This window comes from Amblyraja radiata, chromosome 8 (assembly GCF_010909765.2).
Source record: "Amblyraja radiata isolate CabotCenter1 chromosome 8, sAmbRad1.1.pri, whole genome shotgun sequence".
Taxonomy (NCBI): Eukaryota; Metazoa; Chordata; class Chondrichthyes; order Rajiformes; family Rajidae; genus Amblyraja; species Amblyraja radiata.
The window spans coordinates 74431309-74444886 of NC_045963.1; the positions used below are offsets into that span (position 1 = coordinate 74431309).

The following is a 13578-nucleotide window of genomic DNA, read 5'->3' on the forward strand; positions in this document are numbered from 1 at the left end:
AACCTACACCCACACTAGGGAAAAGGTGCAAAGTGCTGGAGCAATTTGGCGGGTCAGGCAGCATCTCTGGAGAACATGCATAGGTGACGTTATGGGTGGGGACCCTTCCCCAGACTGACTGTGGAGGGTTGGGGCGGTGGAAGGAAGAGCTGGAAGGGATAAGGGGACGGACAAAGCATGGAAAGTGTCAGTACTATCACAATGTTTTATAAACAGTTAGACAGGTACGTGGATAAGACAGGTTTGGAGGGATATGGGCCTAATGCTGGTAGCTGGGACATGTAGATGGGACATGTTGGTCTGACAATAGACAATAGACAAATGGTGCAGGAGTAGGCCATACAGCCCTTCTAGCCAGCACTGCCATTCAATGTGATCATGGCTGATCATCCCCAATCAATACCCCGTTCCTGCCTTCTCACCATATCCCCTGACTCCGCTATCTTTAAGAGCCCTATCTAGCTCTCTCTTGAAAGCATCCAGAGAACCGGTCTCCACTGCCCTCTGAGGCAGAAAATTCCACAGACTCACAACTCTCTGTGTGAAAAAGTGTTTCCTCATCTCCGTTCTAAAAATAGCGGAGTCAGGGGATATGGGGAGAAGGCAGGAACGGGGTACTGATTGTGGATGATCAGCCATGACAACATTCAATGGCGGTGCTGGCTCGAAGGGCCGAATGGCCTACTCCTGCACCTATTGTCTATTATCTAAATGGTTTACCCCTTATTCGTAAACTGTGGCCCCTGGTTCTGGACTCCCCCATCATCGGGAACATGTTTCCTGCCTCTAGCGTGTCCAAACCCTTAATAATCTTATATGTTTCAATAAGATATCCTCTCATCCTTCTAAATACCAGAGTATACAAGCCCAGTCGCTCCATTCTTTCAGCATATCTGCTTTTGGCCAAAGGGCCTGTTTCCACGCTGTATGACTCTATGACAAAGAGAAAGATGGAAATAAAGAAGAAAATGATATTGTAGTCGAGGAATTTAGTTTTGAGATTCAGTGCGGAGGCAGGTCCTCTGGCCCACCGAATCCCCACCGACCAGCGATCCCCGCCCACTAACATTACCCGACACACACTAGGGACAATTTACAATTATACCAATAGCAACTAGCTTAGGAGAAAACCCACGCAGGTCACGGGGAGAAGGTACAAACTCCGTGCAGACAGCACCCATAGTCAGGATCAAACTTGGGTCTCTGGCGCTGTGAGGCAGCAACTCTACCGCTGCGCCACCGTGCTGCCCCAGTTCTTAAGCGCTTCCAACTCCACAATGTCCTGCTCCAGCTTCAATCCAGGGAGAAATGTTTGAACAATTTTAGCCGTGTGGTATCAATCTGTTTGAGGACTCTTGCCCCGAAATGTCATCTAGCTATTCCTCCAGCAGTTTCCCTCTTTTTTTGTTGCAAATCAGCACCTACAGTTCCCTGTGTCTACATTTACCCTTCCACAGATGCTGCCCGACCCCTCTGGGTTTCTCCAGCACTTTATGTTTGGCTCCATCTCTTGCTTGTGAAAGCCAGCAGGCTCCCCCACTTAACGCAACTGCGGTTTTCAAATAGAGTCAGAGAGTGATACAGCGTGGAAACAGGCCCTTCGGCCCAACTTGCCCACACCGGCCAACATGCCCCAGCTGAACTAGTCCCACCTGTCCGCGTTTGGCCCATCTGTCAAACCTGTCTTATCCATGTACCTGTCTGATTGTTTCTTAAACGTTGGGATAATCCCTGCCTCAATCATAGAAACATAGAAACATAGAAAATAGGTGCAGGAGTAGGCCATTCGGCCCTTCGAGCCTGCACCGCCATTCAATATGATCATGGCTGATCATCCAACTCAGTATCCTGTACCTGCCTTCTCTCCATACCCCCTGATCCCTTTAGCCACAAGGGCCATATCTAACTCCCTCTTAAATATAGCCAATGAACTGGCAATGACCTCCTGTGGCAGAGAGTTCCAGAGGTTCACCACTCTCTGTGTGAAAAATGTTTTTCTCATCTCGGCCCTAAAGGATTTCCCCTCAATCCTTAAGCTGTGACCCCTTGTCCTGGACTTCCCCAACATCGGGAACAATCTTCCTGCATCTAGCCTGTCCAATCCCTTAAGAACTTTGTAAGTTTCTATAAGATCCCCCCTCAATCTCCTAAATTCTAGTGAGTACAATCCGAGTTTATCCAGTCTTTCTTCATAAGAAAGTCCTGACATCCCAGGAATCAGTCTGGCATCTCCTCTGGCAGCTCGTTCCATACACCCACCACCCTTTGTGCGAAAAAGTCACCCCTCAGATTCCTATTAAATCATTTCCCCTTCACCTTAAACAATGGACAATAGGTGCAGGAGTAGGCCATTCGGCACTTTGAGCCGGCACCGCCATTCAATGTGATCATGGCTGATCATCCACAATCAGTACCCCGTTCCTGCCTTCTCTCCATATCCCCTGACACCGCTATCTTTAAGAGCTCTATCTAGCTCTCTCATGAAAGTATCCAGAGAAAATGGCCTCCACCGCCCTCCGAGGCAGAGAATTCCACCTTCAACCTTAAACCTATGGAAATGAAGACACCAAGGGCTGGGGTAACTCAGCGGGACAGGCAGCATCTCTGGAGAGAAGTAACAGGCAATGTTTCGGGTCGAGGTTAGAGATACAGAAGGGCAAGGTGTGAAAACAAGAGATCAAAGGGGACTAAGCTCAAAGGAGAATGTAGAATGGACCATTGTTAGCTGAGGGGAAGGTGACAACAACTTGTTCTACAGTCCTCCTGATTCAATTTGATTGAAGAAGGGTCCCGACCCCAAAACATCACCCATTCCTTCTCTCCATAAATGCTGCCTGTCCCGCTGAGTTACTCCAGCATTTTGTGTCTACCTTCGATTTAACCCAGCATCTGCAGTTCCTCGTTACACATTTCTTCAGATGGTGACCCATGACTCTAATTTAGTTTTGTTTATTGCCACGTGTACCGAGATGCAGTGAAAAGCTTTTGTTGCGTGCTAACTAGATCATCTCCAGAGATGCTGCCCGACCCGCTGAGTTACTCCAGCCCTTCTATCCTTGGTGTCAACCAGCATCTGTAGTTCTCTGTTTCTGCAAAGAGAAATCTTTCTCGTTTCAGCGGTGCTTAAAATAGTTGTTTTATTGCAAGGGTTAAACTGGTCTGTGAATAATTACGGACATTAGTTCAGTGTCCATGAGTCACTGCATGTTACATGTTGCATTGTTATAATTACCTCCAGCATTGTGACACTCCCACACAAGAACTAAATGTTTTAGTCAGTGATCCTGATAGTTAGTTTAGTTTAGTTTAGAGTTAAAGTGCGGAAACAGGCCCCTCAGCCCACCGAGCCCGCACCGACCGGCGATTCCCGCACACCAACACTATCCTACACACACTGGGGACAAGAGACAATGGACAACAGGTGCAGGAGTAGGCCATTTGGCCGTTCAAGCCAGCACCGCCATTCAATGTGATCATGGCTGATCATCCCCAATCAGTACCCCGCTCCTGCCTTCTCCCCATATCCCTTGACTCCGCTATTTTTAAGAGCCCTATCTAGCTCCCTCTTGAAAGCATCCAAAGAACCGGCCTCCACCGCCCTCTGAGGCAGAGAATTCCACAGACTCGCAACTCTCTGTGTGAAAGAGTGTTTCCTCGTCTCCGTTCTAAATGGCTTACCCCTTATTCTTAAACTGTGGCCCCTGGTTCTGGACTCCCCCAAAATTGGTTGGCGCGTGGTGACGCGCGCATGGCGCGTGGTGGGGCATGTGGCGTATGCAGAGTCTTCACTCTCCACTATTCGGTGTACAATTTTCCAGAAGTTCATGGGGAGAACGTACAAACTCCAATGAACCGACAAACCTGTACGTCTTTGTGGGAGGAAACCGGAGCACCCGGAGAAAACCCACGCAGGTCACGGGGAGAACGTCCAAACTCCGTGCAGACAGCGCCCGTAGTCAGGATCGAGCCCGGGTCTCTGGCGCTGTGAGGCAGCAACTCTACCGCTGCGCCCACTATGTGACTGATTGGACTGCACAATCCCTGGAGAAATGCCATGAATGTCCTTTTAATGTTGCTCTCCAAGTGTTTATGCAGCTTTTTGAGGTCAAAACACGAAATGGAGAATTCCCAGCAAAACATATTTCACAAATCTCCAGAGGAATGCCTTAGAAGGTCGCTGCTATTCATATGAAAAATATTTCAAGAGGACAGAATGATCTGAAGTGTTGTAACATCAGCATTCATTATCCCAAGCTGGGCAGGAATGATGTATATGAAGGAACTGCAGATGCTGGTTTAAACCAAAGGTAGACACAAAAATCTGGTGTAACTCAGCGGGACAAGCAGCATCTCTGGAGAGAAGGAATGGGTGACGTTTCGGGTCTAGACCCTTCTTCAGACACCGATTCCTGTTCTCCAGAGATGCCGTCTGACCCGCTGAGTTACTCCAGCTTTTTGTTTAGTTTAGCGTTAGTTTAGTTTCGAGATATAGGCGGAAACAGGCTCTTCGGCCCACCGCGTCCGTGCCCACCAGCGATCCCCGCACACTAACACTATCCTACACACACTAAGGATAGAAACATAGAAACATAGAAAATAGGTGCAGGAGTAGGCCATTCGGCCCTTCGAGCCTGCACCGCCATTCAATATGATCATGGCTGATCATCCAACTCAGTATCCTGTACCTGCCTTCTCTCCATACCCCCTGATCCCTTTAGCCACAAGGGCCACATCTAACTCCCTCTTAAATATAGCCAATGAACTGGCCTCAACTACCTTCTATGGCAGAGAATTCCACAGATTCACCACTCTCTGTGTGAAAAATAAATCTTACATTTATACCAAGCCGATTAACCTCCAAACCTGTGCGTCTTTGGAGTGTGGGAGGAAACTGGAGCACCTGGAGAAAACCCATGCAGGTCACGGAGTGAACGTACAAACTCCGTACAAACAGCGCCCGTAGTCGGGATCGAACCCGGGTCTCTGGCGCCGTGAGGCAGCAACTCCACCTTTGGTGTCTATCTTTAATTTCATTTTTATTTTTGGTGGAAATTACATCGCTAAATGAATCTACCCATTTAAACAGTTGTCAAATAAAAGATTCAAGAATCTCTTCTTGGCCTCTCATGTTCCTGGAGCTGATTTATCTACTCAAATTAGATATAGCTCTTGGGGCTAACAAAATCAAGGGATATGGGGAGAAAGCAGGAACGGGGTAGTGATTCTGGACGATCAGCCATGATCATATTGAATATAAATCTGCTTCTCGCATTAAACATTAGACTAAACCCACTGGAATTTAGAAACATAGAAAATAGGTGCAAGAGTAGGCCATTCGGCCCATTCGAGCCAAACTTTTATTCTTTAAAATAATAATCCCCTATAAATCAAATTGGTTGTGCGATCTCAGATGCCAAGAACCAAATGTTTAATACAATGATGGCCAAAATCCATTGTGTGTGTGAACGGGTGATCGATGGCCAGCATGGACTCTGTGGGCCGAAGGGCCTGTTTCCATAGAGATCTAAACTAAAATCTCTAAACTAAACTATTCCGCTAAACAAAACAATATAAATACTTTGTGGCAAACTTATTCACAAGATACAAGCTTCCAAAGAAAGAATGCTTGAGTATTTCAAACTATTTGGTTGGGGATGGTAGCTGGAATGGGATTAAGTGTCACGGGGAGATTATAGGGCAGCATGGTGGCGCAGCAGTAGAGTTGCTGCCATACAGCGCCAGAGACCCAGGTTAGATCCTTACTACGGGTGCTGTCTGTGTGGAGTTTGCACGTTCTCCCCGTGACCGTGTGGGTTTTCTCCGGGTGCTCCAAAGACGTGCAGGTTTATAGGTTAATTGGCTTTGGTAAAACAAATTAAATTGTCCCTAATGTGTGTAGAATAGTGCTAGTGTTCAGGGTTATCGCTGGTCAGCCTGGACCTGGTGGGCCGAACGGCATATTTTTCCATCGTATCTCCAAAGCCTAAATCAGGGGTTGGCAACCGACGAGCCGGATCCGGCCCGTAAACCCGAAATCATCCGGCCTGCAGGCGTCTTTTTTTCAATTAGTTTTCGCTACCTGGACGCTAGAGCCAGTCCCGTGGGTCGCAGGCGACATGGGCGCTACAGCCAGTCCCGGGGCACGTGGACAACCTGGGAACTGCAACCAGTCCCAGGGCATGCGAGGGATCTGGGAACTGCAGAAAACTAATTGAAAAACACGTGGAAACTAATGCGAAAAACAACACCATGTCACACTAATGTATGTATTATTAGTATGTATTATTACTAATTACTAATTTAGTTAGTATGTATAATTATTACCTCCATTTATTAACTATGGCGATAGATGTGGCCCACCATCCGCTCACAGACGTGGGTCCTGGCCCCAATGCAGAACAAGGTTGCCGACCCCTGCCCTAAAATGAAGGATATGTACAGATTTAAATACTGCAATGTTGATGGGGGCACAGCAGAGTAAATATTCAGAGTTATTAATAATGGATTTAATACGGCAATCCCCCAACCCTTCATCACCGATCATTGATGTGCCAAATCCCTTTGGTCAATTATGTGGAACAGTGAGAATTCCTGAACCCAGGAATGAATGGGTTAACATACGATGAGCGTTTGACGGCACTGGGCCTGTACTCGCTGGAGTTTAGAAGGATGATGGGGAGACCTCATTGAAACTTACAGAATAGTGAAAGGCCTGGATAGAATGGATGCGGAGACGATGTTTCCGTGTGGTGACTCTAGGTGCCCTGGTTTCCTCCCACACTCCAAAGACGTGCAGGTTTCAAGAGTGTATTCAAGAGAGAGTTGGATTTAGCTCTTTGGGCTAACGGAATCAAGGGATATGGGGAAAAAGCAGGAACGGGGTACTGATTCTGGATGATCTGCCATGATCATATTGAATGGCGCAAAGGGCCGAATGGCCCTCCTGCGCCTATTTTCAATGTTTCTAGGTTTACAGGTTAATTAACTTCCATTTTAAAAAAAATCACGTTGGCCCTAATGTGTGTAGGATAGTGCCAGTGTGTAGGGTTATCGATGGTCAGCGTGGACTTGGTGGGTCGAAGGGCTTGTTTCTGCGTTGTATCTCTAAAGCCTGAAGATTAAAATAATCAAATGATGATTAAATATGCCAAGCTATTAATGATGGATTTAATAAATCAATCCCCAACCCTTCATCAATGATCCCTCTGGACAATTATGTGGAACAGTCGGGATTCCTGATCCCAGGAATGAATGGGTTAACATATGATGAGCGTTTGACGGCACTGGGCCTGTACTCGCTGGAGTTTAGAAGGATGATGGGGTGACCACATTGAAACTTACAGAATAGTGAAAGGCCTGGATAGAATGGATGCGGAGACGATGTTTCCACTGGTGGGAGAGTCTTAGACCAGAGGGCACAGCCTCAGAATTAAAGGACGTTCCTTTCGGAAGGAGATGAGGAGGAATTTCTTCAGTCACAGGGTCGTGAATCTGTGGAATTCTTTGTCACAGACGGCTGTGGAGGCCAAGTCAATGGATATTTTTAAGGCAGAGATACATTGATTCTCGATTATTTTAAAAATATTATTTTAAAAATTCCTCTGCGCAAAATGTAAACAAAACCAACTAAACCACTCCCCCCTCCATTTAAGCGCATCTAATCTTGTTTTAGATGCTCGATATGAATCTGCTCCCTGCATTTTGGCCCATTCGAGCCGGATGGCCTACTCCTGCACCTATTTTCTATGTTTCTAAATTTCAGCGGGATTAGTCCTGTATTTGAGTTAAATGCGAGAAGCTGATTCATATCGAGCATCTAAAACAAACTGCGGTTCACTAAAAGGGAGGGAGAGAGGTTTAGTTGGGTTTGTTTTCATTTTGCGCAGAGGGATTTTTTTTTTCCACTCTTAGGCCGGTTTCTATGGGAACGGTGATGTGATTTTCAGCGCTCCGTCTCTGGAAAGCATCCACTGTACTTTAGCCCCAGCAATGCATCTGTTCAGTTGCACAGTGCAACAGCCCACGATATGGGAAGTCAACGAGCTGCCCCTGGTGCGTGATTAGATTGCATGCGGAACAAATAATGCTTGTATCGCATTGGCCCAAGGGCTCAACACGATTTTTAGAATTCACGGATAAAACTGGGGCTTTATGCAATGTTCAAGCTTTCAAAAGTGACAGGAGAAGAATTAGTCCATTCGACCCATCCAGTCTACTCCGCCATTCAATCGTGGCTGATCTATCTCTCCCTCTCAACCCCATTCTTCTGCCTTCTCCCTATAACCCCTGACACCCGCACTAATCAAGAATCTGTCTATCGCTGCATTAAAAATATCCATTGACTTGGCCTCCACTGCCATCTGTGGCAAAGAACCCCACAGATTCACCACCCTCTGACCAAAGAAATTCCTCCTCGTCTCCTTTCTAAAGGTACGTCCTTAAATTCTGAGGCTGTGACCTCTGGTCCTAGACTCTCCCACTAGTGGAAACATCCTCTCCACATGCACTCTACCCAGGGCTATCACTCTCCGATACATTTCAATGAGGTCCACCCTCATCCTTCTAAACTCCAGCGAGTACAGGCCCAGTGCCGTCAAACGCTCATCATATGTTAACCCACTCATTCCTGGGATCAGGAATCTCGACTGTTCCACATAATTGTCCAGATGGATCATTGATGAAGGGTTGGGATTGATTTATTAAATCCATCATTAATAGCTTGGCATATTTAATCATCATTTGATTATTTTAATCTTTAGGCTTTAGAGATACAACGCAGAAACAAGCCCTTCGACCCACCAAGTCCACGCTGACCATCGATCACCCTACACACTGGCACTATCCTACACACATTAGGGCCAACGTGATTTTTTTTAAATGGAAGTTAATTAACCTGTAAACCTAGAAACATTGAAAATAGGCGCAGGAGGGCCATTCGGCCCTACGCGCCATTCAATATGATCATGGCAGATCATCCAGAATCAGTACCCCGTTCCTGCTTTTTCCCCATATCCCTTGATTCCGTTAGCCCAAAGAGCTAAATCCAACTCTCTCTTGAATACACTCTTGAAACCTGCACGTCTTTGGAGTGTGGGAGGAAACCAGGGCACCTAGAGTCACCACACGGTCACGGGGGAAACGTACAAGCTCCACACAGACAACACCCGCAGTCAGGATCTAACCTGGGTCTCTGACGCTGTAAGGCAGCAACTCTAACGCTGCACCACCGTGCCACCCTATAATCTCCCTGTGGCACTTAATCCCATTCCCACCTTCCATCCCCAACCAGATAGTTTGAAATAATCAATGGTTCTATCTTCGGAAGGTCGGGTCAGGGGGGAGTTCCCCCCAGTCCACGGGTACCATGTAATCCCGTGCTACCTGCTCCATGGTCAGATAGTCGGCGACTAAACCGTCTCCCCCACCTGGTTTGCCAGGTGAGGAGGGGGCTGTGGACCCCCAGCAGGACCAAACACAAGACCTGTCAAAGGGCGGATAAGCTCCTAGCGAGCCAACGGCCATCCACACTTCAGTAGAAGTTGCGATCACTGTCGTACACGGCATTGTAAGGAATGATGACAAAGCACACACACATCAAAATCCTGTACTTCCAGCGGCGGAAGTCGGCAGGAACTGGAGGACAGAGACGTGTGGTGCGTCCGTCACCGTTCCCGTCGGAAGCCAGCGCCACTGCGTCACTAATGTCTTCAACGGTGATGAATGAACGATGAATTCTTTGGAAGTTTGTATCTTGTCAATAACTTTGCCACAAAGGATTTGGCTGTTGGCGTTTGAGACAGCACACCCAATTTGATCTATCGGGGATCCGTGAATTCAACTGTACATTGCCCTGCCACAGATTAATGGAACCACGTGAAAAAAAGTATGACAGCATCAATTGATCGAGACTACACTCATATAAGCTAGGGTGTAGTCCTGATCTTCCAACCTACCCCTTTGCAGACCTTTCACTTTTCCTCTGCGCCTGAAACGATTGGATGTTGTACACTATAATTCTATATATTCACACAAATGATGATGGGGGTATTTGAACGAGCTGCCAGAGGAGGTAGTTTCCCAACGTTTAAGAAACAGTTCAGACGGGTGCATGGATAGGACAGATTTGGAGGGAATTGGGCCAAATGCAGGCAGGTGGGCCGAGTGCAGCTGGGACATGTTGGTGGGTGTGGGCAAGTTGGGCCGAGGGGCCCATTTTCACACTGTGTCGCTCTATGACTCTATAAAGACTCTACAACACTTTCAGGTGGGGGGGGGGGGGGGGAGGGGGACACACATCCCAATTCAAGTGCGCTCCCATCATTTTATCCGGATTAAAGGAAGTGCCGGACCACCATTTGCCGGAAAGTCGGTGGTGGACCTGCACTCTTTCTCTCTGCATTATCCTAAATGTACCATCCGTATGGTTTGATTCGTACTCATGTTCAATACACTTTGCAGAAACAAGGAACTGCAGATGCTGGATCATGAAAAAAACACACACACACACACAAAGTGCTGGAGTAACTCAGCGGATCAAGCGGCATTCCCGGAACACACCTATCCACGTTCTCCCGGGATGCTGCCTGACCCGCTGAGTTACTCCAGCACCTTGTGTCAGTCTGCGATTTGACCGGATAGCACGCAAACCATGCTTTTTACTGCATCTCGGTACACGCAAGAATAATACACCAATAGGTTCCTGGGAACCATCATCTCCAAGGGCCTGAAATGTGGGGGGCCACCATCGACTCCACAGTCAAAAAGGCCCAACAGAGGATGTACTTCCTGCGGCAGCTGAGGAAGCACAACCTGCCACAGGCGATGATAGTCCAATTCTAATGCCGCCACCGTAGATTGGCCACAAACTCTTTGAATCACTTCCCTCTGGAAGGCGACTCCGGACTGTCAAAGCCACCACAGCCAGACATAAAAACAGCTTTTATCCACGAGCAGTAGCTCTACTCAATAACCAAACGTCTGTAGCCTCCTTTTGCTCTGGTATTTTATTTCATTCACATGTTTAAACTGTAATGTTTTATCCTTAATGTTTAATGTTTTATGAGTCATTCTTAATTGTTACTGTATGTCGTGTTGGTACTTGCAAGCGGAGCACCAAGGCAAATTCCTTGTATGTGAACATACTTGGCCAATAAACTTATTCATTCATTCATTCATTATCAAACGCAAATCTATTCCGCATCTAACGGGGAATATGCGACTAATTTATGTCTTGTTGCAGGGAAAAGACAGAGATTATAAGATCTTACATCCATGAAGTGGTGCAGTCTATCAAAAGGGTAAGTTGGAACTATTTTCATTGTGTCTTCCCCACCTGAAGCTCTGTGTCACTGAATGATTATTTGTTTTTATCAGAAGGTTGATCCAATCGCACGTTTAGTTTTTTTAGTCTAGTATAGAGATACAGCGCGGAAACAGGCCCCTCAGCCCACCAGTGATCCCCGCACATTAACACTATCCTACACGCACTTGGGACAATTTATACTTAAACCAAGCCAATTAACCTACAAACCCCTGTACGTCTTTGGAGTGTGGGAGGAAACTGAAGATCTCGTAGAAAACCCATGCGGGTCCTGGGGAGAACGTACAAAGCTGTACAGACAGCATGGATCGAACCTCGGTCTCTGCCGTTGTAAGGCAGCAACTCTACTGCTGTGCTACCATGTTGCCCAAACTCTGTGTATGTTACAGGAACGCTTTAGTATATAAAATTATGAGAGGACTAGATCAGGTAGATGCACAGAGTCTCTTGCCCCGAGTAGGGGAATCGAGGAGCAGAGGACACAGGTTTAAGGTGAGGGGGGGGAAGATTTAATAAGAATCTGAGGGTTAACTTTTTTACACAAAGCTGTCTGAGGAGGAGGTAGTTGAGGCTGGGACTATCCCAATGTTTCAGAAACCTTTTAGACAGGTGCATGGATAGGACAGGTTTAGGGGGACACGGGCAGGTGGGACTAGTGCAGATGGGACATGTGGGCAAGTTGGGCCGAAGGGCCTGTTTCCACGCTGTATCACTCTATGACTCTCTTTATCTTTATCTATCTTTATTGTGTGCATAACATTCATTGGTGCCATTTGAAGGATGAATGTGCATTTGAGATAAAAAGTTATCAAACTTTTGTTGACTTTCAGTATCATATTGTGTCCATGGACTTCTCTGATTCCAAGAAGCAGGCCTTGGAAGGATTTCGAGTTTTAGAAATATTACACTTAATCCAGTCAGTGTTACTTTGATAATATAAAAAAAAGCTTTACATAAATGTATTAACTCTTCAGCAACTGTGGGAAAGGACATTTTCCCTTCACATGTTTGGATCCGAAAAACATTTTCCAAGAATGTCTCTCGCCTAGAATAGAGTAATCAAGAACCAGAGGCCATAGGTTCAAAGCAAGTGACAAAATTTAATAGGACCCTGAGGGGCAACTTTTTTTTCCACTCAGAGGGTGGTTTAGTTTAGTTTAGTTTAATTTAGAGATACAGCGAGGAAACTGGCCTTTTGGCCCACCAAGTCCGCATGCAGGTACAGCAGGCAGTGAAGAAAGCGAATGGCATGTTGGCCTTTATAACAAGAGGAATCGAATATAGGAGCAAAGAGGTCCTTCTGCAGTTGTACAGAGCCCTAGTGAGACCACACCTGTATTGTGTGCAGTTTTGGTCCTCTAATTTGAGGAAGGACATTCTTGCTATTGAGGGAGTGCAGCGTAGGTTTACAAGGTTAATTCCCGGGATGGCGGGACTGACATATGCTCAGAGAATGGAGCAGCTGGGCTTGTACACTCTGGAGTTTAGAAGGATGAGAGGATATCTCATTGAAACATATAAGATTGTTAAGGGCTTGGACACACTAGAGGCAGGAAACATGTTCCCGATGTTGGGGGAGTCCAGAACCAGGGGCCACAGTTTAAGAAAAAGGAGTAAGTCATTTAGAATGGAGACGAGGAAACACTTTTTCTCACAGAGAGTGGTGAGTCTGTGGAATTCTCTGCCTCAGAGGGCAGTTGAGGCAGGTTCTCCAGATGCTTTCAAGAGAGAGCTAGATAGGGCTCTTAAAAATAGAGTCAGGGGATATGGGGAGAAGGCAGGAGCAGGGTACAGATTGTGGATGATCAGCCATGATTACATTGAATGGCGGTGCTGGCTCGAAGGGCCGAATGGCCTACTCCTGCACCTATTGTCTATTGTCTATTGACACACAGATCTGTTCTGTATTCATGCCTACTATATTCTGTTGTGCTGAAGCAAAGCAAGAATTTTATTGTCCTATCTGGGACACATGACAATAAACTCTCTTGAATCTTGAATCCAAAGACGTACAGGTTTGTAAGTTAATTGGCTTGGGTAAAATTGTAAATTGTCCAGAGTGTCTGTAGGATAGTGTTAGTGTGCGGGGATCGCTGGTCGGCGCGGACTGGGTGGGCTGAAGGGCCTGTTTCCGCGCTGTATCTCTAAAACTAAAAAAAAACTACTCCAGCACTTTGTGTCTTATTTTTGTGATGGTCGGTAATATTCTGCTGGAAGGGTATAAAATGCAATCAGCCAGCTGCCCACTAGAGGGAGCC

General features: G+C 46.6%; 1 protein-coding gene across 1 annotated transcript in view; it reads left to right on the forward strand.

Annotated features, from left to right (window-relative positions):
- plcb1 (phospholipase C beta 1) overlaps positions 1-13578 on the forward strand; it is a gene marked incomplete at its 5' end in the record, with an annotated part of 446201 nt that overhangs the window by 391231 nt on the left and 41392 nt on the right. The window contains one exon of the mRNA XM_033026421.1: positions 11240-11297. Coding sequence (XP_032882312.1) covers positions 11240-11297 — 58 coding nt within the window. The remainder of the gene's footprint in view (positions 1-11239; positions 11298-13578) is intronic.